This window comes from Labeo rohita, chromosome 5 (genome assembly GCF_022985175.1).
Source record: "Labeo rohita strain BAU-BD-2019 chromosome 5, IGBB_LRoh.1.0, whole genome shotgun sequence".
NCBI classification, from domain to species: domain Eukaryota; kingdom Metazoa; phylum Chordata; class Actinopteri; order Cypriniformes; family Cyprinidae; genus Labeo; species Labeo rohita.
The window spans coordinates 15,897,348-15,924,591 of record NC_066873.1 but is presented as its reverse complement, the minus strand read 5'-3'; the positions used below and the strand labels follow the sequence as shown (position 1 = coordinate 15,924,591).

Sequence of the window (27,244 nt, the reverse complement as noted above, 5' to 3'; positions counted from 1 at the left end):
ATTGTAATGGATGCTGGAATAAACAAACAAGATGGTTTTGTTTTCATTTAATTTTCCAAGCCACAAATTCATACTTGTAAAGCAGAAATACACCCAACATCATAAATCATTACTGTTATTCCCTTTTTTCTGTTGTCACATATATGCTCTAAAGGGATAGTTCACCCAAAAATGAAAATTCTGTCATTAATTACTCACCCTCATGTCGTTCCAAACCCGTAAGACCTTTGGTCATCTTCGAAACACAAATATTTTGGGGTATTTTTGATGAAATCCAAGACCTTTATGGCCATGCATAGACAGCAACTTAACTGACAAGTTGAAGGCCCAGAATGGTAGTAAGGACATTGATAAAAGAGTTCATATGACATCAGTGGTTCAACAGTTAGCTCTTAAATTTCATCAAAAATATCTTAATTTGCTTTCCAAAGATGAACAAAGGTCTTACGGGTTTGGAAAGATATGAAAATGAGCAGTTAATAACAGAATTTTTATTTCTGGATGAGCTAATCCTTTAATATTTCAGAGACTCAATGGCTTTCTGCAGTCGACTGTATGGCAGTTCTGCAAAGATGAGCAAAGTCAGTTATTTGAAAATAACGGGGAAAAGCAGAGGTCCATTAGTTCTGCCAGTGCTTCTGTAGGGCAAAGATAACTATGCGTTAAATAAAAAGCAATTCATTTGAATTCTTGGCTTCTCTGATCATAAATAGACAATTTGAAGAGCAGATATCCCACTGCTGCACTTTCAAATGTGCCCAATAGTGATTTTGGCTCTGAAGCAAAGACTCTTTTGAGTTACATAATAGCAGTAGCAGTAGATTTAGTTTACTACAGTCAGCTGACTCCTGTGGCTCTACTAATTATGGCGAAAAACTGACGCTGTGGGGATGGCACATAAAAATAATCATGAATCATTAATGTAATTTCTCATGTGTCAGCACCCATGTGAATGCAATACACCAAGCACAGGCTAATTCAGTTACACCATAAACTGCTATTAAAAGAACCATTCATATAGATCAAGTATCTTTTTAAATTAGCTTAGCAGAGATGTCCGTACATAATGAAATGTACTTGGTCATGTAAAGACTTTCAGATTTGCAAATACTTTGATCGGTGGGTAAACTGCTAGGAGATGAAGCAGAACAACTGGAGCTGCTTGACAGTTAGATGATGAAGTGCAGGTTTCCAGAGGGATGCAGGGATGGTGGACTGTCTCAGCTGGATGGGTAAAGACGTTTGTGGAAATCCACCAATCTGCTGTCTCCTGCAGCTTCAGCCTTCACCAACAAAGTCTACAACACCAAAACACAATAGCATTCTTAAAGGAGTCATGACATGGATTTTTACAATTATTTGAATGCGTAACTTGAGCTTTAATTCATATTCACTTCCACACTCATATGTATTTGAAAAATGATTGTTTTGAACCATAATTCTGACTCTCTGTATAAAACAGTCCATTGTACATCCATTGTAGCGCACCTCCCATCCAATAAATCTCAATAAGCTTTGTGCTTTGTTACTTTTGATATGAAACAAAGTCTCAGATTTCAAATTCTGTCCATTTTATTTCAGTATTCAAACAATAAATGATGTTTTGGAGCTGTTTAATGTGGAGTGACAGATCACTGTACCGGCACCACGAAGCACATGTGAACTGATCATCTCTGCTTCAATATCAGTTTCAGCATAAAATAAACATGAATAAACATCCAAAGGTATGTTAAAAGAAAGAGTACAAGTTACCAAAATCTACTTACCGAAGTAGAAATACAATTATCTAATTGCAACTTTATTATAATATAAACTTCACTGAGTGTAATTTAAGCGTTTATATACAAATCAGTTAATTTTAACCTTCAATGTCATATTAATATTGTACCAACTGACTCTCACGTATATTTTACAGCATTAGTTGCGAAAATTTGGCGTGCTGAACCTGATCCAAAACAATCAATACTGAATTGAATCACATCTGAAATCGAATCGCAAGCTTGTGAATCTGAATCGAATCAAATGGTGAAATTGGCCTCAAAACCCAGCCCTAGTGGGGCCTATATTTGGATGATGTAAAATGAGTCATCGATGCTCTAGGCAGTCATATGAAAATATATTTGCCTGTGTGATATCATAAATCCCACAATATCCAAATGAGATGTTTTTTGGAACTTGGTTAAATCCTTTTTTTTGAAACTGATGGTGATGTTTTAAGCCATGACATTTACAGGATGCTTTAATGGATGTTTAAATACTTTTTAAATCAATTTTTCTACTTTTTCTACTTTTTTTTGTATATATCATGCCACAAACCTTTTATATACAAAGCTTGAGCTTGTAAATACATTTCAGTCATCTCATTAACTGCATTAGATGGCCAATAGTCACTATTCGGACAATTAAAATAATCGATGAAGCAATTAGAAAAAAGTACATTTACACTTGCAGAATATGCTAAATGTTAATAATTTAAAAAAAACAAAAGGGTTCTTAAAAACTGCATGTTATTTTCTATTTAGGACTGTACTGAATAAACTATTTAACATAACGGATGTTTATATATACTCCACAAGTCAAAATAATAACTGAATTTATATAAATTATCCTGTTCCAAAGTTTACATACCCTTGAGACCTTGAATCTAATACTGTGTCGTTTCCTGGATGATCCACAACAGTTTTTATGTTTTGTGATAGTTGTTCATGAGTCCCTTGTTTGTCTTGAGCAGTTCATCTGCCTGCTGTTCTTTTAGAAAAATCCTACAGCTCCTACAAATTATTTGGTTTTTCCAGCATTTTCTGCATATTTGAACACTTTCCAAAAGTGACCGTGATTTTGAGATCCATCTTTTCACACCGACCAATTGAGGAACTCATACATAACTATTACAAAAGGTGAAAACATTTACTGATGCTTAAGGCGGTAACACAATGCAGTAAGAGCCAGGGGGTGTAAACATTTGAACAGGATGATGTGTAAATTTCTTATTTTGTTTACAAAATAAGAAATGTAATATTGCACTTCAGAAGCTACATAAATATTTACATATCTCCCAGAAGACAATATAGGTACAATTTACCCTGATCATCCAATTCAAAAAAGTTTACACCCCCAACTCTTAATGCATTGTGCTGCTTTCTTGAGCATTAGTGAATGTTTTCATGCTGCTGGAAAACCAAAGAATTTGCAGGAGCTGGAGGATTTTTCTGAAGAATGGCAGGCAACTGAAGTGCTCAGGATAAACAAAGGACTCATGAACAACTATCACAAAACAGTTGTGGATCATCCAGAAAACAACATATAGATTCAAGGGTATGTAAACTTTTGAATGAGTCATTTTTTATAAATTCAATTATGTTGTCTTGTGGACTAAATGTAAACATCTGCTTATTCAGGACAGTACTAAATAAAAAAAAAAATAACATGCAATCTTCATGATCCCTTTTATTTTTTATTAAAATTATTAACATTTTGCATATTCTGCAAGGGGTATGTAAACGTATTAATATACACAGTTGTGCTCATAAATGGATTAAATACTAGATTAATTAAGTAGATTACTGGATTAATAGGTATTAATCCTAATATGGTAGCTGAATCTGAAGTTGAAGTTTCAGCATGATTTATTACATTAGAAATGAACCTGACTGGGGGAAACAGTCTGAGTTACTCATTTGTTTTCAAGTAGAGCAAGTGGATGCAACTGCTCACATCTATCAGCTCCAGGTCATCTTTGGCGTGCAGGTGGCGCAGGAGGTACCAACGTGCCACTGATGCTATTGTTTCAGAGCTCCCTGAGGCTGAAGCATAAACAATCTTTTCCAACAGTCGGCGAGTTTCCCTGCAGAAGAACAAGCCATGATAAACTCCTGACCCAGTTTAACCTCTGATATCATAAATACAGGTGATATATTTCATATTTCAACAGACTAAATAAGAACCAAGATGAGGCAAACAATAAAACATGTGGCACAGAACAGGTCTGACTGATCTGACATGTTGACTGAATATCAGGTTAACAATAAATATGATGTGAACACAAAACCCTACTAAAGCTATATGCAAAAATACTTTTTATGCAAAATTTGCGCTTTGTGTAATGGCCCTACCTGGCACCAATCTTTATAGAGAACTGCAGTAAGGCTTGGAAGAGCAGAGCTACTGGTGAGCTGCCCATCTTTAAGACTTCAGCGCTGGCCTCCAACACCAGATTCTTCCACTCAGAGACACAGACACCAGCCTGTTGCCAAAAGTAGATATCATTAGATATCTTTACACAGTGTTTACTTGCATTGTAAAATGGTCGGTTTTTGTCTATACATTTTGTGCAATGGAACGAGTGATTAAAACAAACAAAAAAAACTAGGATTTTAGAGTTGAGACTAATATATGACCAGAGTCTGGATATGCCGAAGGCTGACATGCTTTAATTAAAAGTAATGAAAGGCTGGCCACAAAGTGTCTAATTCAATTTAACAGGCAAAGCTGCAGTCAGCTAAAATGAAGGCAATAAGCTGACAGTAGATGGAGGGGAGGGGGAGAGACAAAAAGAAAAGGGAGGGAGGAAGAGGAAACCGAGGGAAAGAAGGAAAATGTGCAAGAAAGATGCCTGAAGGTGCTGTTAGAGGCTTAGTTGAAAATAATAACGTCTATTTTTATTAGCGGTCACAGGCATTAGCAGCCAAACTACTTCGACAAATGTAATTAAAAAATAATATATAAATTATACATATAAATATATTTTTAGCAGCCATTACGTCAGTTTCTACCTTCAGTTATTATCAATGTTGAAAACTGTTGTACTGTTTTATGTTTTTGTGGAAACTGTAATGCATTTATTTTTTCAGGATTCTTTCATGAGTAGAAAGTTAAAAATAACAGCATTTATTTGAAACAGAAATCTTATAAAACATGTCTTTAAAATCTGTTGATATAATGCATTTTTGCTGAATTCAATTTTTTTTTTTTTAAAAAACCATACACTACTGTCCCCAAACTTTTAAATGCTATCTTATATATTACTAATTAATAGCTAAATTAACTGAACACATTGGTATGAGGACAGTGATCTGATAACCTTCTGTTTAGCTTTCCAGCTTTCCACTATTAGACTGTCAACAGCACTACAATAGGACTCCTTTCTTTCATCAGCTTTATCCCAATGACTGTCTGTCGTATTACAGTGCATGCTTGTTTGAACATCTTTTCATAGCTGTTCATCCATCCAGTCAGTGTTTTATGAAGACAGTGATCTCATGAGTTATTATGAGCTGTATTCTGCCCTGAGTAAACCATTTCTCTCTGTCTAACAGACAGTTAAGACAAGATTCAGACTGCGGCTGCCATGTATTTGTGTTTGAAATCCCATGGCACATAATCTGAGCTAACATAAATATTTGGGATTTGCAAAGTTTGAGAGCTGTTTAGAGGCACTCCATCTAAAAGAAGTGTTAAAAGAAAAAGAAATTCATTTTCACAAAAAAAAAAAAAAAACTAGAAAATAGACAATAACTTGATAGCAATTTAAACAAGATATTTTATTTGTGAACTTACGTTTAGCTATTCTTTTTAATAGTTAACTTAAAGGAGAAGTCTACTTCCACAATAACAATTTACAAATAATTTACTTACCCCCTTGTCATCCAAGATTGTAATGACTTTCTGTCTTTAGTCATTGGTGCCCCGATTTTGAACTTCCAAAATGCAGTTAAAATGCAGATTCAAAGGGCTCTAAACGATCACAGCCGAGGAAGAAGGGTCTTATCTAGCGAAACGATTGGTCATTTTTTTTCGTAAAATAAAAATTTGTATACTTTTTAAGCACAAAAGCTCATGTAGCACAGGCTCTGGGATGCGCTTTCAAATTGCTACGAATTAGTAATGGGTCGTTCTTGAACGATTCTTTCATTTTGAACAAATCTTTAATGTGACTCAGGAAAGTCGCCTTGGTGAGTGATTCGTTCTGTACTGGAATTAGTTCACCTATTTCGAGTCTTCGGGTTTTTCGAGTCGTTCGTTCATCTTATGAGGCTGTTACGTGATGAACGAACGACTCAAACCCAAAAACTTGTCAGATAAGAGGTGAGGTGAGCTTATCATAGACTAAAGACCCAGGTAAACATTGAATTAATCTTTTCTGTTTCTTATAGCATTATAGTTTTGTCTTGTTTGTAGTGTAATCAACGTTTGTGTAAGCAGTAGATGTGTTAGGGAAGTTATACGTAACATTTTAATTATATTTTGCTAAAATGAACAAAATGACTCAAAAAAAGATTCGTTCATTTTGCTGAACGTGACTTGAAGGTCCGAGTCTGTAAAATGATCCGAACTTCCCATCACTACTATGAATCACGTGTAAGTTTATCGTCTGTGTACTGAGTATGGTGAAAAACTCCATCTTATTTTCTCCTACAACTTGAGAGGAGGACATTGTTGTACCTTTTTGTTTGTAAACAGTGTATACAAACTTACTTGCACTTTCTTAGTCTTTGCGCATTCGCTTTGTAAACACTGGGTCTGTAGTTCCACCTATGTTCGGTGTGACCTTTGACGTGATTCAATAGTATGTAGCGTCATGAACATGCATCCCAGAGCCTGTGCTACACAAGCTTTTGTGCTAGTATTTAAAAGTATTTAAAAAAATAAGTATTTTCCAAAAAAATTTACAGATCGTTTCGCTAGATAAGACCCTTCTTCCTTGGCTGGGATCGTTTAGAGCCTTTGAAGCTGCATTTAAACTACATTTTGGAAGTTCAAAATCAGGGCACCAATGAAGTCTATTATATGGAGAAAAATCCTGAAATGCTTTCCTCAAAAAACATAATTTCTTTACGACTGAAGACAGAAAGACATGAACATCTTGGGTGATAAGGGGGTGAAAAATTATTTGTGAATTGTTGTTCTGGAAGTGGACTTCTTCTTTAACTATTTTTTGAATTTTTCAGATCATCAGTCATCAAACCTCGGTAAATACTGGTCACAGACATGGACTACAATTTTTTGGAAATTGAGATTTATGCATAATCAGAAAGCGGAATAAATAATAATAAATAATTTGAAAATCTGGAATCTGAGGGTGCAAAAAAAAAATCTAAATATTGAGAAAAATCACCTTTAAATTAGTCCTACTCACCAAACATGGCCTGAGCGCCAGCAGGGCTAGTCGGAGCAAGCTGCTCATTTTCCCGATGTGGTCACCGAGCTGAGAGGCCACCTGAAGACTCTGTTTATATGCCACAGAGGCCTGAGCCAACAGACCCTGAGAGCGGTACACTTCTGCCAACCACTGAGAGACAGCGAGATTAAATTAACAACTCTCTAGTTGCCACATGTGTAAACCTTGTTAAACCCCCTTCCTATATATAAAAACATTTGTTGGCTTCATTTAAAATCTCCTGTGTGATAAGGTGTGTGAAATTAACAGCTGGTAACGTTCAGCTTTTGACCTTTGAAATGAAATATTTTACTATGAAATCAATCATCAAGCTCTCCTCAGTGAGATGCTGACAACGTACATGCCAGGCGGACACAGATGTGTGGTTGGCCATGACAGCAGCACTGAGCTGATCCAGCACTGCAGGAGGAACACGGTTCCCAGCTTCAGACAACAGGAGGCGCTCACACTGAACCTGCCTTAACATCAGGAACACCACAGGATGCTCTGGTGAAACACTCAGAACCTGAGAAAGGAAGAGGGAGGTATATAAACAGTTAAAGGGGCACATAGTAATTACATGTTTGAGTTTTACTTCCTAACCTAAATGACAACATCAGCTTTTCTGCTCCCCGCAAGAATTAAAGGAGAAGTTCACTTCCAGAACAAAAATTTACAGATAATTTACTTGTTCTGGAAGTGAACTTCTCCTTTAATGTCTTATCATTGCCACAGATTGAGAAGTCAAAAGCTCCCAGGAAAGTATCAAAATTTGCTGCGTCAGAAAGCTCTCGCATTTCATGAAAATAAGTTGTGAAGTTTGTGTTCCAAAGATGAACGAATGTCTTGCGGGTTTGGAATGACATGAGGATGAGAAATTAACAGAATTGTCATTTTTGGGTGAACTACCCCTTTTGAGCAAAATTCTACACTCTTACCACACTTCAAAGGCAAACAGCACTAGCATTTTAAGCAGACAGATAGGCATAATAGATGGATACTAGACAGATGGTGCTGTGTCAGTGCATGAAATGGGCACACAGTTCTCCTCTGAAGCCCAAGAACAGGTCAGCCTGTCTATGTCTGCACCTGTGCCCGATTCACACAAGAGAGACGCATCAATGGGGGACAGCGTGACAGAAAGAAAGAGTGTACCTGGGAGCAAAGAGTCTCTGCCTGGTCATATTGGCTGCTCTGTTTGAGTCCAGTCACAGCCTGCTGCAGCACCCAGCCCTCCAGAGCCTGAGCCAAGAGCCCGTCCTCTGTCTGCAGGCCCTTCACTGAGAACAAACCGTACACATAGTCTCAGAGCCGTGCTCCCATCAGCATATATATATATACACATACTAACATGACATTCTTAAATCTCACTGACCTTTTTCAGACACCAGGGTCATGTGCGCCCTCTCCAGATCTTCTCTGTGAGGGGCAGAGCCTGTGAGTAAGCATGCTGTGTTCTCTGTGTGACAGGCGGCCATTAGCCCCGCCCACCCAGCAGGATCGTCTACATTTGTCATACAGATAGAAAGAAAGAGGACACATCAATCCAACACTGAATCACTGCAATCCTACCTACGCTGCAGACAAATCTTGCAGCTAGTTGATATATTGATGTCTCAGCATCTCAAACTTCTCTAAATACACTCTCTGCATCACACTTGGCGCTTACTCCTGCTGACACGTTTAATGTAAGGATCTTACTATCCAAATGGAATATTTCATCGTTAGGGTTAAAGAAGAGTGTGTTCTGTCCAGAACAACATTAACAGCCTTCTTGAACAAGAAGCCAAATCTCATTACAACTTTGGCATAAATTCTTGTGTGCATATTTCAAGTTTCCCACATTTTAAAGGTCAAGAACTGCTTTATTTTGTACTGTTTTCTGAGGTACACTTATAATGTTATCAAGATGTTTACATTAAGAAATATCATAATTTTGAAATAATAGGCTGTAATTTAGGTTAAAAACACATAAATACTCAGTACATATCAAACAATCTGTAATAACAGACAAAGCAATAGTGACAAGGGTTGGGTACCGAACTTGACTAGACGCAACGAAGTGACCATTGCAAATCATTTAAACTTTGTGTGAGCACGTCATAAATAGAATGCGGTAGCAGTTTACTGTCAGGGATTTGTCGTGTCGCGCTGCATCCAGTGTAGACAGCATCAATGATTATAATGGGTTCTACTGTATTTTGTCGTGCCCCGCCACTTGCGTCCGGTGTAGACACAGTGTAAGGGTACCAACCGAATTGCTGCGGTACTACCGAGTACCGATTCACAATAAATCAATCTGTATCAAATTTCGGTACCTGAGAGTCAATCTGGTTGCGTACGTTACAGAGAGAGACCCCTGCAACTCGTTCAAACACACAGGTCAAACCGAAAAGTTCTTTTGTGTGGTTACATTTCTAGGGCCATATAATTTCCGCAAAAATTTTTTTATAACTTTTTATAAAATTTATAAAAACGGAATTACTCTATAACGTGGAATGCCACAGAATTTATCACTTTCTGGATGAATAAATCAAAAGATCTTTCACTTCATTCGAATCGTGATTATATGAATTATTAAAACGCAAAAAAACATTTTAAATATGAATCCTACATGTTCCGTTTGCCTCTGTATATGAATGGCGGCGATGCAGTTTTGTTTATCCTACACCACAGAACAGCAGCAGGAGTCTGATTTAATATATCAAATGAGGAGAGTGAGTAGAGCTGACTGACAAGAAGAGTGAGGTGAGAAAGACGACAGAAGAAACAAAATGCAAAGCTCCTGTTTGGCAATATTTTGGATTTTGTAAAGCCTGTTGGATTTTGCTGTTTATTTAAGGTGATTTTGGAAGGTTTTTATTAAACATTCGTTTCTTATTTATTTGCTTATATTTATAAATAACTATTTATTTTACATCAACGTGTATGTCATGCCTCCAAGCTTTCTTATTAGCTTTTGCTAATAAACGTTTTATGTTTCTTATTTATTTGGTGCCACAGTGTTTGCTGATTTTCTGTTTTGTATACCTAGGCTTTGTGTAGCCAATGTAAATTCTTATTTTATATTAGGCATATAACATGGTGTATTTTTAATCGTTTGGTTAATAAAAGTTCTATAAACTTGACGTTGTATTCACCTTGTGTTGACAAGGTGCTTTTACAAACTACCTAAAAGAGAAGAAAAGGGAGAAAAAGAGGGACAAACTAACCTGTTTTGGACTTATTTTTCTCAATGAAATAAATGTTTTTGTTATTACACAGAGAGTAATGTACCGAAAAAAGGTACTGCTGGGTACCGGCACTACATTTCAGATACAGATACCATACTGCTTAAAATGTGTAAACAGTAGGGAGAATATTGGATGTGTATCAGTACATTACATCTGTGCGTTCGATTTTAAAGGGACAGCAACCTAATTTAGTTGCTGTTGTCCAAGTCATTGTTAGTCAAGCAACAAAAGTAAGACAGAAAATCACTCGCTGCTCTTGAATCACTTCAGTAGCCCTAATAAAGATGAATCTAGATTTATTTACAGAAATAAATGTCTGCTTGAAAGAATGTATGGTAATGAGGTAAACAAGTTGTTGTAAAGACTGCATAATTAGCCTGTATAACCACTGGCATTTCATTGAAAAGAAGACCATGTTCTTGTTTCTTTATGAGAAGTGGTTTTATTTCATTTTAATATAAAGGCATGTTGTGTGTCACCGCAGTTAAAGGAGAAGTCCACTTCCAGAACAACAATTTACAAATAATTTACAGATAATGTACTCACCCCCCTTGTCATCCACGATGTTCATGTCTTTCTTTCTTCAGTCGTAAAGAAATCATATTTTTTTAGGAAAACATTTCAGCATTTTTCTCCATATAATGGACTGATATGGTGCCCCGAATTTTGAACTTCCAAAATGCAGTTTAAATGTGGCTTCAAACGATCCCAAATGTGGTTGCAAACAATCCCAGCTGAGGAAGAAGGGTCTTATCTAGCGAAACGATCGGTTATTTACATAAAAAAAAAAAAAAATTTAAATACTTTTTATTCTCAAACGCTCGTCTTGCCTTGCAGTCCTTTAACTCTGTGTATACTGGCTAGGGTACAGTTAGGGTATGTCGAAAAAACGTATTGTCTCCCTCAACTTCAAAAATCATCCTACATCGCTGCAGAAGTTCTGACCCAGTATTTGCAAAGTTAACATGCAAAAAATTTTAAACAGCAATATAGGACGATTTTAAAGTTGAGGGAGAACATGAGATGGGAGTTTTTCCAACATACTTTAATTGTCATGAACAGGAACAAAAACAGTCCAGGCAGAGTACAAGAGACAAGACGAGCGTTTGGCATTAAAAAGTATATAAATTGTATTATTTTTATTAAAATAACTGATCGTTACGCTAGATAAGTCGGCTGGGATCGTTTACAAACGCATTTGGGATCATTTGAAGCCGCATTTAAACTGCATTTTGGAAGTTCAAAATCAGGGCACCATATCAGTCCATTATTTGGAGAAAAATGCTGAAATGTTTTCCTCAAAAAACATAATTTCTTTACAACAGAAAAAAGAAAGACATGAACATCATGAATGACAAGGGGGTGAGTAAATTGGACTTCTCCTTTAAATCAGTGTGTATCATGATAAATCCTTAATGTCAAAACTATATAATGAATTTGGAAATGTTAGAGAAATGCTTAATAAATGCATTGCACTGTAAATAAACCCAACTAAATTTACTTTAGATTTAATCAACTAAAATCGTATGATATTTGGTTGACTAAAACTAGACTAAAACAAACAATTCAGATGACTAAAATATGACAAAATTAAAATTAAACACAGTTTAGCAAACTTTCCATCTTATCTGATTGCAACTCAGTTTACCTGGGCACAGCAGCACAGCTCTCTGGATTGTTTTCAGAGCGTTGCGTTTTCTGTCCTGTCCAGAGTGCCGGCCTGAGGCCAACTGATTCACTCCACTGTACAGCAACGCCCTCTAAAGATAAAAAGAATTAAACTTTTTAAAAGACACATTAAGATCTTGACACAAGTTTTCATCCACAAATGTTAAGTTACCTTTCCAAGCGTCAAGCTGGCATGACACGCCACACTGCCGGCCACAGCACCTCCCTGATGAAAATAAGAACTCTTCATGAATACCAGTCTTTTATGGTCAATACTTTTATAACAGGTGAACTGTTCCTTCTATGAGTTGTCCTAAAATATTGTGGGAATACGCACATCAGCTTTGTTGGGGCAGTACTGTGGGACCAGTCTGGAGAGAAGAGCCCAGAGAGATGGATTTCCTGGGTTCCTACAACATAGCAGATCTCAATCACATTTTTTCATAATAATAAAAATGGCTCACAGAAGAAAAAGAAGAATTCCTATGATTCTAAGGTGTTCTGGTACCTCATTTGACATTTGGGTTAATTAACCAAATGCAGTGATTCATACCTGAGGTTAATTAGATTAAAGCGTCTTCCCTTTAATAGTATTTGAGTGTTTTCACATCTTTGTACGGTGCAGATTAAAGGAGGACATTGAAAGGTCACTTGCTACTGGATAAATAAAGAGAAGCATTTGATTTAATCAAAGTCCTCAATTCCCCACTCAACAAGACATAATGAGGGTGGACGAATATTCAATAAGTAAAGTGTCTGGGCTTCAGCTGATCAGCAACAGCTAAAGGTCTATTTAGATGTGGATCTGGCTCCAAGCAAATTCTCCTGCAACATCTAAAACAAAACGAAATAAATAAAACAAAAAGAAAGAAAAAAAGAAAGAAACAAATGAAATAAAAAGTAAATAAAATATAAAAAATAAATTAAAATAAAACAAAATAAAATAAAATTAAAATTAAAATAAAATAAAGAATAAAACAAATAAATAAAATACAATAAAAAATTAAAAATTAAATAAACAGAAATAAATTAAAAAATAAAATGAAATAAAATGAAATTAATAAAATAAAATAAAATATGTTGGTGTCAGTAAGATTTTTCATGTTTTAGAAATAAGCCTTCTATGCTCACTAAGGCTGCATTTACTTTGTCAAAAATACAGTAAATATAGTAATATTGTGAAATATTATTAGTTTAAAACAACTTTTCTATTTGCATATTTCTTGAAATGTAATTTTTTCCTGTAAGAGGAAGCTGAATTTTCAGCATCCATTACTCCAGTCTTTAGTATTTATTATTTATTTATTTATATTTATTATTATTGTCAATGTTAAAAACAGTTTTGCTGTTTGCTGTCATTCTTTCATGAACAGGAAATTCACTTTTAATCAATTTAATGTGTTCTTGCTGAATAAAATAACTTAATATATTTCAGAAGGGAATCATGCTAAAGGATGCTATGAAACAAAATTACAGGTAATCAGTATATATCTAATGTTTTAATATGCATTGTATTTTATCTAATTTGTACTCTATGTCTTAAAATACTAACATACTATTTAATAGCTAAGAGAAGCAAGATTTTTGGACTGTATTTACTGCATATACTGCATTTTGTTAAAACAAACACTGACAGATTCTTGTTGCTTTATCATGTTGTAACAAATTAGGACACACTGTATCTCTACATATTACACAGTACCTGTGTATAGCCCTAGAAGCCTCCCTGTGTACGCCGCTAAAGTTGCCCTGCAGGGCCAGCAGGGTGCAAGTGAGCAGACAGCGGTCCTCCACAGCGCCTCCTACAGCATCCTTCAGTTTAAGCAGCTCAGTAAGCGTAGCACTTGCCAGGGTAACGTCACCATGAACCAAACCCAGAGCACACAGACACTGCAGACTCTCTGGGACAGGCTCTTTCAGCATAGAGCTACATACACAAACATAAACGAGAGGAGAAAGGTTGTGCTTTTGATGGCTGAAGCAGAAAATTGGATGTTCTCTGAGACAGCTGATAGTTTACCACTTGAAGAGAAGAGTTTTGGCATGATCGATGCTGCCCAGCCTGTGCTGTATCAAGGCAAGTGCAGTGAGTATACAGGCCTTTTCCTTCTCGCTAGAGGCAACTGCGAGGGCTTTTTCATAGGCTGGAAACAGGCACACAATCAGAAGCTTGAGTACCTTCAGAAGGAATTATGGGTACTATTCCAGATGATATGGCAATGATTGCTCACCCTGAACGCTCTCTGGCAGGCGACCGATTCTGAAACAGGCGAGCGCAAGCCCGATGAGATCATGCAGCTCCTCTAGGTGTGTGGAGGAATAAATACGCACTGCTTCTTCCCACTGCCCATCATCACTGACAGCAACATGAGAACACAAAAATAACATTATCACGCACTGATAATTCTCATGATATTTCTATAGATGAAATGACTGTCAGCATAGCTGTATGAAGTGAGTTTTTACCTGAGGGCACGTCCGTAACCCCTCAGAGCAAAGCTGAGCTTGTCAGTGTGAGGGGACGCCTGAAGCAACTCAACAGCTCTGTGGAGAACAATGTATACAAGAACAATTTAATACCAGTGTGGTCCAGATCAGTATCAGAAACTTTCAGCAGCATATTTTATGCATTTATTTATTGAATGCCTTTTTTTTTTTTTTTTTAAATAAAAAATGAATGATATATTTATTATTTTTATAAACCATACTAAAATATATTATATTAATACATATTAATAATATATAATATACATTAACTTATTATATAAAAATTCAAATAATATATATAAAATGAATACCAATATGAAATAAAAATGTATAAATAATAATGAATATGTTAATAAGTTAAAAATTTATTTTCTTAATTAAAAAAGCAGGTTTTATGTCAAATACTTGAATACATTCATTAAAATATATTACATTATATTATTACATATTAATAAAAGTAATATATAATAATTCTATTAATATTTATAGTAATATTTACATTAATTAATATTACATTAAAATTTAAATCTATATATAAAATTAATGAAATATATATCATGAAATATGAATAGATGTATAAATAAATAAATTAATAATAATATAAACCATATTAAAAAACAAGTTTTATGTCAAATAAAAATACTTAAATTCATCAAAATAAGTATTAATAAAAAATATAAAATAAGTATTAATAAATAAAATATTACAATTCATATAAATCTATATATAATTAATAACAATATGTATATATAAATAAATGTATAAATAAGTCACGTAATAATAATGAATCTATTATTAATTTTAACATAAAATTGGATGCACATTAAATCATACTGAATGTGATAGTACAACTGGGTCTGGATTATAACATGAAAATTGTGATATTAAAAAATATGATGCTACACAATAAAAAAAATAATATTACATTTCCTTAGATTAATTTAAAAATTGTGAGGTACTGGTTGTCCATCTGCCTGGTCAGAATTTTAAATTTTATAAATAGCTAGAAATGGCAAACCTGCGATATGCCTCAGTGGCCTGTTTTCTCAGCTGCAGGTGTGTGTTCAGGTATCCGAGCATGATGAAGGCGTCTGGGTCTGTCTGAATCCTCTCTGGTGTGAAAAGAGTTAAGGTACACTGAGCTTCATTACCTCACTTCATCTTGAATCATGAATCGCATGAATCATTTCCTTAATATTTAGGGATTTAGGGTGAAACACATTTTTATGTGTCTAGCCATTATACCTGCATCAAATAATACTGTTTTAATGATAAAACATGCATACAGTGCCCCATTAATGTATTTACATACTTTATGATGGTTACAGATTATAGATTACGCACCGACAGTATTAGTTTAACCTAAAACACTAACGTGGATGAGACAAAGAAATTTAATTTTATCTTTGGTTAAAGACAATATTGTACATTTTCATTCTTTCTTTTCTTTTTATTTCTAAACTAAAAATTGATTGGTTTTAGATCACACAATAAAGACAGACCCATAAATACCTAAATACCCAGTATGCTGTGTTAGTGTTCTCATACCAGTGTACTTGCTCAGAGCCACCTGGGCAGCAGAGACGGCGTTCATCTGGACTATGTTGTAGAGGTAGACCTCAGAGTCTCTTTTGCTCCTGTCCAGCAGTGTAGAGCAAACCCAGTACGCATAACCCTTCACGCCCTCGGTCTAACAATTAACAAATAAATGCATGCTTAGTGAGCAAGACAAACTTCTTTCAAAGAACTAAAAAAAAATAAAAAACTTATCAACCCCAAACTTTTGAACAATAGCGTGTATTAAGAAGTGATTAGACGTACATGTGTGCTCAGTTCAGTGGTGTGTCTGAAGAGATCCATGGTGTCATAACTGCCCACTGTCTCAGCAATGAGGGCCTGTATAATGAGAAAGAAGTTACTGTAGATGTCCTGTGTGCAGCAGTGGACTAAAGAAGGGCACTGGACGTTATATGAACTATCAGTTTGATCTAATGTCTACCTGTCCGATCCAGCAGTTCACATAGAGGGGCTCTAGAGACTGAGCAATTTTGAAAGCTTCATGAGAGAGCTAAAAAAAAAAAAAAAAAAAAAAAAAAAAAAAAAAAAAAAAACAAGTCATAAAAACACAACCGTCAACATTGATCTCTAACTCATGTGAAGTCAAGCTAATCTCTGGACGAAAATCACATTACCTCTATATTTCCCTTCTTCAGATACAAAGCACCAAGGTTGGTCCACGCAACCACATTCTGAAAAATAACCAGGAGATACATTGCTTGCATCAAAACATATGTTTAAAAAGTGAAGAAATTGTTTATTTTTCTTGCACTACTTACATTTGATTCAGCTTTTATTGATTTGATAAAGCAATGTTGAGCAAGTGCAAAGTTTTCTATTCCTAAAATATAAATAATAACGCAAGAATAGTCCATCACAACACAGTTATGTAATATAGACTAATGCAATTATGCACAACATGTGAATATTTGTAGCTACCCTTGGCCATCGCGACCACCCCGAGGGCGTTCCAGTATGTGTGATTTGCACTGTCGAGCATGATCGCCTTCTTCACACACTGTCAGAACAGAGCCAAACCAAAGCAGCCTGTTAAAACACATCTTCATGAAATCATTATGAATGGCTGATCCCAGGTCAGGTCATGTACCTGCACGGCTTTCTCCAGCAGAGGCTGCGGATTCTCTTCAGGATACAGGCAGCTGAGCAGTCTGGATTGGTGGTGGTAGTTCAGGCCAAGGTCACACCACAGACTGGGGGCCTCAGGCATCAGTTTCAAAGCACGACCAAAACACCTGGTAAAACGTAGGTTCAGTACTGAATATTATCATTATTAACATTTTAATTTTTATTTTTTGCTGTTCGAATTTTTTTCTCGATTTTGCTTATTTTTAAAGGATTAGTTTACTTCCAGAACAAAAACAATATACAGTATAAATTTACAGAAAAATGTTCAGTCATAAAGAAATTGTTTTTAAGGAAAACATTTTAGGATTTCTCTCCATGTAATGGCCTTCCATGGTGCACTCAAATTTGAACTTCCAAAATGCAGTTTAAATGCAGCTTCAAAGGGCTCTAAACAATCCCAGCTGAGGAAGAAGGGTCTTATCTAGCAGAGCGATCGGTTATTTTCTAAAAAAAAAATTACAATTTATATACTTTTTAACGTCAAACACTTATCTTGTCTGGCTCTGTGTGAACTGTTTTCCTGGCCATTACAGTTAGGGTATGTCTAAAAACTCCCATCTCATTTTCTCCTCCAACTTCAAAATTGTCCTGCATTGCTGTTTTACCTTTTTTTGTTTGTGTGTTTGACCTTCTTTGTTTTTTTTACTTTGTAAACACTGTGTTGGTATTTCTGCAGCGATGGAGGATAATTTTGAAGTTGGAGGAGAAAATGAGATGGGAGTTTTAATGCCAAATTAATGCCAATATCATATTAATTTAAGACTTGCTGTGCTGATTTTAGACCTTTTCAAAGCCTTAATTCACGAAAATTATTCATTTTAAAAACTTTTTTAAGACCCACGGAAACCCTGTTAACATTTACATCATGTTGACAACTTCATGTGTGGTGCACTTGGAATAGAACTTTCTTTAACTAAAGGGTTAATAAAGAAAAAGTTACTTGAATCATGTTGTAGTTACATTTTCGAGTTGACTAGTCAAAAATCATTAAAAAAAAAAAAAAAAAAAAAAAAAAGATCAAGATTTGAACCTTTCACGTGGAAAAACCCTTGCTGTCTATGGAGGTTCAGAAAGCTCTTGGATTTCATAAAAAAAAAATAATAATTTGTTTTCCAAAGATGAATGAAGGTTTTATGAATTTGGAATGACATGAGGGTGAGTAATTAATGACAGAATTTTTATTTTTGGCCAAACTATCCCTCTAATATGTTTCTTCACCTTTCTCCTAGAGTGAGGAGCTGTCTCTGGTCCAGTGTCTGGCTCTGATCGGGTGGGTCCATTCCACATAGAGCTCCAGGCACCAGCACTTTGGCTCGGTTTGGGGACACAATTCTGGAGGTGGTGCAGGCATCACCTAGTAACTTCCACAGGCACGACAGGTCTGGCCTTTGCTTTACAGCTCTGTGAATGTTGAAACAAAGGTTGAGATTTGATCAGTACCTGCTGGATGACACCCATCAAACTCACCTCACATGGTCAGACACCACAATACACTTTACCTGAAGATGTAATGAATGGCGTTCTGTATCAGATCTACAGCTCTTCCATCAAGATAGTCATCCAGTGCACTTCTAGCCAGGGCTAGCAAGCATTCACCCAGACCTGAGTATCAAAACATAATAAAGATGCCTCATGAAGCACTATAAATTTGAATACTAAATGAAATAGTTATTAAACTGAGAGACTGTAAGTATTACTGTAGAAAGCACACAAACCTTTCAGTGCCGGGACGTAGTCCTCCTGCTCTAAGATCTGCCTGTACTCAGCAGCGGCCTCTTTAAACCGGCCGAGGATCTGTTTGATGGCGGCGGTCTGATAGAGGCTGTAGATAGAAGTGGGCTGCAATGTATGTGCTTTATCGAAGGCTTTCATGGCTGCTGTGAAACTCCTGCGGTTCAGGTAAGCCTCACCTAAACATTCCCAGCACACCCAGTCTTGAGGATCAGCCCTCAACGCCGCCTGCAGACTAAAATCAAAGCAGAATCGTGGGTAACTTTCAAAGGCTGTTGTACAAAGTCCTTAAAAAATGAAAAATTTGGTGAAGTCATCTTTCAAAAATAAAATACAATTTAAATAATATGGTAAAGCCATTTGTAACATTTTTATTAAGTGTTTAATATATTTAATACATTTAACATTTGGCGACGTCAAAAGTCCTTAAGGTAAAATAAAATAAGAAAATAAGATAAAATAAAATAAAATAAAATAAAATGGTGAAGCCATTATTTTGTAACATTTTTAATACATTTAATACATTTCACATTTGGTAAAGTCAAAAGTCCTTAAGGTGAAATAAAATAAAATAAAATAAAATAAAATGGTGAAACCATTATTTTGTAACATTTTTAATACATTTAATACATTTAATACATTTAACATTTGGTAAAGTCAAAAGTCCTTAAGGTAAAATGAATTAAATCAAATCAAATCAAATCAAATCAAATAGTGAAGCCATTATTTTGTAACATTTTTAATACATTTAACATTATTTGGTGAAGTCTCCTCTGGAGACAGCAAAGTGGGCCTTGAAGGCTAAATTAATTGCGGGATTCTGGGAAATTAACTTTTCTTCCACTGTGGTCTATAAAATGAAGGCTAATTTAAGAATTACAATTAAATGCAAACAATGATTAATTATAACTGAAAACAGTTATTAAACTGTTTAGCAATTATTTGCTACCTCAGTTTAAATTCAGGAGTTGAACTGGACTTCACAAGCTATTTTCTTAATTTATTTCCAAAAGGCATAAAATACAGATGAATGAAATTCAGTGATATAGGCCTGCTATTAATAAAATTTCAGAAATTTGCATCGTTATAACTGCCAACTTTAATGTTCCTGCATTAAGTAAGATCTTTAAAATATCTGCTGAGCTCACCATCCAAGGCCAGTCAAACAAATCTTATTACCACTTATGCTTTATAGCTGAAATCGATTCACTTACTCTGCAATGGCCTGTTGATGCTGGCCAATCTTGAGGTGGTAGAGACCTCTCCTCATCCAGGCCCATTTAGCAGAGCCAGGAGTGGCTCTCTCTGTTACGGACTGCAGAACAGTCAGAGCTGAGTCCTGCAAAGAACACATCACACAGTCAATAAACCCCTTTAACAGGAACTCTGTGTCTTCTACAGCATCTACAACAAGACAAGTTCCTTACAACTTTGAAGTTTGTTTTTGACAAGAAAAACTAAGCAGAGGATACCCTCAATGGGACTTACTTGGATTAACAAGTCTTTTCAACACTCACCATGTCCCCCTGCTCCATGCTGAGGTCTACAGTAGCCGCTCCAGCCTCCGCATCAGATGAATCCATCTCAAACGCTCGCTTATAGCAGCCTCTAGCTCTGCCTTGATCCTTTGCTACCTCTCTATAGTAATGACCCAGGAAACGAAACACTGAACCAAGATACGGGTCCAGTTTAGCAGCCTTAAAAACAACAGAAAACAAGTCATTGTTTATTCTGTATAAAAGGATAAAGCGCATAAAGTCTCAGATTTGGTGGCCTTACCTTGAGTAAATGCGTATGGGCTTTGCTGCGATCCCTTCGCATTTCCTCTCCCATGTTCCAGTACAAGCGCCCCAAGAGAAAGAACAACTCCCCATTATCTGGACTTCCAGATAAAGCCTCTAGAAAGCTGTGAGACAGAGAGAAGACAAGAGGACAAGAGTTTAAATCTATGCTGGATTTGATACTGCAAATACGTGCAGAAGGAATTTCACACCTCTCTTCAGCTTGTTTGTACTGTTCTTTAGCAACATGTGCCAGGCCCTTCAGACTGAGACCCTCTACGGATCCTGGGTGAGAGCTCAGCAGCTCAGCTGAAACCTGTAAGAATCATTTCATTTAAATATGATCTGTTTTTCTAATTTAAACAAAAAAAACAAAAAAACATCTAATATCATAGAATCTATCATGCTATTTTTAGCTTAGCTTTCAGTAATTCCATTCCTGTTAAAAGAAAAAGTTTCACCTGAAATGCTTCCTCAGTTTGACCTTTTTGCAAGTGAGCTTTTCCTTTCAACGCTAAAAGCACTGGGTCATTTTTGGCATCTGAAATCTAAAAGGAGACATTATCAACATTATGTAAATCAGATTATCAAACAGTTACTAATATTATTTTTTTTTTATTTAGCAAGGATGTATTAAAGGATTAGTTCACTTCCAGAACAAAAATTTACAGATAATTTACTTATCCCTTTGTCATCCAAGACGTTAATGTCTTTCTTTCTTCAGTCGTAAAGAAATTATGTTTCTTGAGAAAAACATTTCAGGAATTATCTCCATTTAGTGGACATCAATGGTGCCCCCAAGTTTGAACATGCAAAATGCAGCATCAAATGGCTCTAAATTATCCCAGCTGAGGAAGAAGGATCTTCTCTAGCAATCTGTCATTTTCAAAACAAATTGACAATTTATATACTTTTCAACCTCAAATGCTCGTCTTGTCTCGTCTCTGCGATGCGCATCCGTAGTCTGTGTAATCCGGGTCAATACAGTTAGGGTATGTCAACAAACTCCCATCTCGTTTTCTTCTTCAGCTTCAAAATCGTCCTATATCGCTGTTTTACCTTTTTTTTGTAAAGGACGTTTGATCTTCTTTGCATTTTCACTTTGTAAACACTGGGTCGGTACTTCTGCAGCAATGTAGGACAATTTTGAAGTTGGGGAAGAAAATGAGATGGGAGTTTTTCAACCTACCCTAACTGTCTTTAACTGGAAAAAACTGAGCTCACGCAGAGCTTGACAAGACAAGCGTTTGAAGTTAAAAAGTATATAAATTGTCAATTTGTTTAGAATATGACTGATCGTTTTGCTAGATAGGACCCTTCATCCTTGCCCGGGATCATTTAGAGCTTTAAAGCTTTATTTAAACTGCATTTTGGAAGGTCAAATTTGGGGGCACCATTGAAGTCCACTATATGGAGAAAATTCCTGAAATGTTTTCCTCAAGAAACATAATTTCTTATCGACTAAGGAAAGAAAGACATGAACATCTTGGATGACAAGGGGGTGAGTACATTATCTATAAATTTTTGTTCTGGAAGTGAACTAATCCTTCTTTAAATTGATCAAAGAGTGAAGAAATTTACAATTTTACAAAAGATTTGTGTTTCAAATAAATGCTGCTTTTGTGAACTTTCTATTCATCAAAGAATCCTGAAAATATATAGATTTTCATGTTCCACAAAAAAATTAAGCAGCACAACTGTTTCCAACATTGATAATAATAAGAAATGTTTCTTGAGCACTAAAAGGGCATATTATAATGATTTTTGAAGGATCATGTGACACTGAAGAATGAGTAATGACTGCTGAAAACACAGGAATAAAGTACATTTTAATGAAAAGATATTAAAAAAATAGCAAAGAGCTATTTTACATAGTAACAATATTTCAATGTTTCTAATATATTTATAATATTCACTGGATTTTTGATCAAACAAATGCAATCTTGGTGAGCATAAGAGACTTCTTTCAAAAAAAAAAAAATCTACTGTGCAGATCTGTGTCAGTTTTTGGTTTAAAACGATACCTGTGTAAGGATCTGCAGAGCTTCATCAGCATCCTGGTCTCTTCCTGTCCTCACCAGAGCCTCTATTTTCAGCCTCTGCAGTTTATGAGTCCAATCAGAGTTCGCCACACTCGACTTCAGCCCTGACGACACAAAACAGCTTATTTCTGAGAACTGCCCTTTTCCACTCTGTTGTTGTCATGTTAGCTATGTTTCAGATGTGCAGTTATTTTTATCATCCAGTACCTTGGCTGGAAGCTGTGGCACTGTCAGAGTATTTATGCATTTTTAGTTGAGCCAGAGCCAGATTATACCAGCCAATGATGGAGGAGCACATACTCTTCAGTCCTGCAGGAAAAACACAACATTTGTTAAACATATTATTTGTAATTTAAATTGTATAATTTAGGAACTGCTATGAGTTTAATTAATGTTGTATAGCGCTGAACATAAATCAAAGAGTTATTAAAACACATTGCTTTATATTAAACATGCATTATATTAAATTCTTCAATTATGGAATTTGATACACTGCATTTCTTGCATTATATACGTGACCTCCAGTCTGAAAAATTCATATCAAGACAACATACTGGAGCAAAACACTAAACATCTTATAATTCTCTATGGTATTTATAAACTCACCTAGACTAATACTTTTGATGGCATCCTCATATTTTTTATCCTGACAAGCTTTAATACCGAGACCAAAGTGAGCATGTGAGTTGTTTGGATCCAGTTCTGAGAGACGGCTGAAACAGCCGACAGCTTCCTCACTGCAGTCACCTACCAGAATAATCAGAGATAAGATCATTTATCTAAGAGTTGTGTTTATTTAGAAACACTGAATATGAGTTTTATGTTTTCAGAAACAGGATTATTTTAGTGATTACATTAATGTTCAAAAGTTTGGGGTGGGTATGAGGTTTCTGAAATAAGTCTCATCAAGAGTGTTTATTTGATTTAAAAATACAGTAAACAAACAATATTATGAAATATTATTACAATTAAAAAAAAAGACTTTTCTATTTTAATACATTGAAAATATATTTTATTTTAAAGAAGCATTCTTGATAATGATCCAAACATTCTAATTTAGTGCTTTAAATGAAATCTTATTGAACCCAAACTTTTGAACAGTAATGTAGCTTAAAAAATGATGAACAATGAAATAGATAAATAAAAAAAAAACTGGCCATCCAGCATTAAATAATTTTCTGGGAGCATTGTTTTTATATGACCTTAAAAGGATAGTTCACCCAAAAATGAAAATTCTGTCATGAATTACTTACCCTTGTGTTGTCCCAAACCTGTAAGACCTTTTTTCATCTTTGGAACACAAATTAAGATGTTTTTGGTGAAATCTGACATGTGACATCAGTGGTTCAACCGTAATTTTATGATACTACGAGAATACTTTTGCGGCAGACTGTCCCAGGAGAAAAGAAATTGTTGAATAAAGTCATTAATTTTGTTTTCTATCTGAGCAAAGTATTATTGTAGCTTCAGAAAATTATGGTTGAACCACTGATGTCACATGGACTAATTTAACAATGTCCTTACTACCTTTCTGGGCCTTGACCGTGGTAAGACCCTTGCTGTCTATGGAGGAGTCAGAAAGCTCTTGGATTTTATCAAAAACATAAATTTGTGTTCGAAATTGAACAAAGGTCTTATGGGTTTCGAATGACATAAGGGTAAGTAATTAATGACAAAATTTTCATTTTTGGGTGAACTATCCCTTTAATAAACTGACCTGTTCTGATGTAGTGCTCACTGAGGGCCTGTAGAGGGTAGGAGTGTGTCGGATAGCGGGACAGTGTGGCATCACAAACTTCCTTTAGCTTGGCCACCTCATGAGGAAGCTGAAGAATACACAATATGAAACATCTGCTTTCGTCCAGACATTATTATTATGAATATTACAATAATTGTGACATATACAGCTTAGAAGCCAACCTTAGAAAGACATTTAATGTAATCCTGTGAAAGACTTCTGTGGGTTTCACTGGGTACATCTACTGTCATTTCCAAAGCTCTTTCAAATGCTGATATCAACTGTTGAGCAAAGAAAAACACTGTAAGCTTTGTAAAAATGCATGTGGTCATGCTAAACTGGGGCCATGATAAAAAAAAAAAGTAGGATTTGAGAAATAAAACTGAAATTGACTGACATGCTGCTGAGTCTCATTGTCCTGATCTTCAACAGTGTCCTGCAGGAGTCTGGTCATCTCCTTCCACAGTTCCAGCAGCTCCGAATTCTCCACACCTGCCTCTCCCTCCCTCACCTGAATTAACCTTCGCCACACTCTGGCCACCTGTGGGTGGAGTAGCAATATAAAAATATAAAGCCTGATTGTGACTTCAGAAATAATGTGTAGATTTGTGTAGGTAACAGACAGTGCAGTTACATCTAATTACATCTTTAGATGTAACATCAAGTCCTTCTAATCAATCATATTTAAAAATCACACCTGTAAGTAGTTCTTCTCCGACTGATAGATTTCCACCAACTTCTTGCTCACTTCAAAACATTTTGCTTTGTCTGAACTGCAGAAAAAACAAAATAAATAAATAAAATAAAATCAACCAATAGTATTTTTACTCTTAAAAAAAATAAAAACGCTGTTCTTTTTAACTTTTTATTCATCAAAGAATCAGGAAAAACGTAGCACCAGTTGCAAAAAAATATTAAGCAGTACTTAATCCTTTAATAGATTAATATATTTCAAGATATATATGTGTTCAAAAATGGGAGTGAAATTTAAAGGGTTAATGTTTCCAATATTGATAATAAATTAGCATGCTGGAATGATTTCTAAAGGATCTTGTGACACTGAAGTCTGGAGTAATGGCTGATGAATATTTAGCTTTGCATCACAAAAATACATTTTATGTTAAAGTATATTAAACTAGAAATCTGTTATTTTAAATTGCAATATTATTTCATAATATTACAGTTTTTTCTGTATTTTTCATCAAATAAATGGAACTTTTATGAGCATGAGACGTCTTTAAAAAAAAAAAAAAACATTTAAAATCTTACTGATCCCAAACTTAGAAAAAGAAACTAATTATTTATAAACTAAAAAATTCAAAGTAACAAATACCATTATGACACCTAAAGAACCTCAAATTATTAAAAATTTCTGAGCTTTGAACTTTTATTGTGCTGCCCTGGAAGAGATGTACTCTCCTGTCACTTCTCATATCCAGAACAATATATATAAATGCTTTGGGGACAAATACACAACTCATAAATGATTTCCCTGATTTTAATATTTTTTATTTATTTATTGCGAAATAAAACTTAAAAAAGCCTGGGCAGGGGGACAATTCCAAAATTTCAATAATGTTCAATAATGTAACACTTTTAAAAATGCAACTAGGTAAATAAAGGGGCAAAATATTTAAAACTGATTGCTTACATTACAGAAGAGTTACATAAGAATTACATAAGGGAAAAGGGCACTTTACTTACGTTTCATACAGTGTAATAAGTTTCTGATAAATCTTTGGCAGCTCAGCTTTGAAATCTGCTTGGTCACTTTTTTCATACAGATTTGCTAAACCCTGTAAAAGAAATTCACATCCAGTAAATTTTCACTGCAGGGCCCAGCAGTGCTCAGTATCAAGACTAACAAATAGCTAACAAACTGTGTCTCTAGATAAACACTATTCATTATAGTTTATACATCATGACTGACCTGCCATGCAAGCAGTTGTTCTGGCTCCAGTTCAGTGGCCTTTCTGTAGGCGGTCTGTGCCTGATCCGGCTGCTGCAGCTCTGTAGCTGCCACTCCAATAAACACCCAGGCATTATAGTTATTCTTCTCAAGTTTGAGAACAGCCTGGTTGCACAAATATAGTTAAACTTGGAAGACAAATGCTTAACTTATTACTCGTGCAAATACAGTCAATCAAGAGAAAAGTATGAGATGGAAACCTATTTATTTGCCTACAAAGATAAAGGAAGTTACTTACTGCATGCTGACAAGTAAAAGCAAACACTTACCTTACAATGTTTCAAAGCTTCTTTAAACTCTTTATTTTTGATGGCTTCCCTGGCACTTTTTAGTTCAGCTTTTACTTCTTTACTAGACATTTTCTTAAATAATTAGACAAAGATAGATGTTAATGAAGCAGCAGCAGTAAGCAATGTTTACAATTATGTATATTATGTTGCCTAAGACATTAGTTACAGAGGTTTATTTATTAAAGCGTGCAAAAAATAACCAAACTGTCATATAAGAATACTTATTTTAAGGATAAATTGTGTATTTGTAGAATGTTAATGCAAGAAATGGACATACGACTGAACTTGGTTAGCATTCCATTCAGCATTCAGTAAACAGCGCATGCGCGTAACGCGACGTCATCGTACCGCAACAAGCATTGTTTTTATTTCTCTACACTTTAAAAAAAAATCAATATATTCGTGTCCGTGCCTTATATTTATGTTATATTTATAATGTAAAAAAT

At 35.2% G+C, this 27,244-nt stretch overlaps 1 protein-coding gene across 1 annotated transcript; it reads right to left on the bottom strand.

Annotated features, from left to right (window-relative positions):
• Nucleotides 1–32: 32 nt before the first annotated feature.
• On the bottom strand, nucleotides 33–27,104 carry skic3 (SKI3 subunit of superkiller complex). The gene is made up of 41 exons (XM_051110538.1): nucleotides 27,076–27,104; nucleotides 26,778–26,870; nucleotides 26,470–26,613; nucleotides 26,244–26,335; nucleotides 25,237–25,312; nucleotides 24,937–25,080; nucleotides 24,722–24,820; nucleotides 24,519–24,627; nucleotides 23,408–23,548; nucleotides 23,009–23,110; nucleotides 22,784–22,905; nucleotides 21,221–21,307; nucleotides 20,972–21,075; nucleotides 20,758–20,884; nucleotides 20,496–20,675; nucleotides 20,193–20,317; nucleotides 18,963–19,213; nucleotides 18,747–18,849; nucleotides 18,466–18,648; nucleotides 17,210–17,354; nucleotides 17,041–17,119; nucleotides 16,881–16,942; nucleotides 16,737–16,793; nucleotides 16,544–16,612; nucleotides 16,366–16,440; nucleotides 16,093–16,234; nucleotides 15,563–15,656; nucleotides 14,524–14,601; nucleotides 14,289–14,413; nucleotides 14,078–14,201; nucleotides 13,760–13,984; nucleotides 12,395–12,467; nucleotides 12,230–12,283; nucleotides 12,038–12,149; nucleotides 8,532–8,660; nucleotides 8,312–8,436; nucleotides 7,518–7,682; nucleotides 7,136–7,288; nucleotides 4,113–4,243; nucleotides 3,715–3,844; nucleotides 33–1,298 (listed from the first exon to the last, which is right to left on the bottom strand). The coding sequence occupies exons 2-41, from the start codon at nucleotides 26,865–26,867 to the stop codon at nucleotides 1,221–1,223; spliced, it is 4,704 nt and encodes a 1,567-aa protein (XP_050966495.1). The 5' UTR covers nucleotides 26,868–26,870; nucleotides 27,076–27,104; the 3' UTR covers nucleotides 33–1,220.
• Between the last annotated feature and the right edge of the window lie 140 nt (nucleotides 27,105–27,244).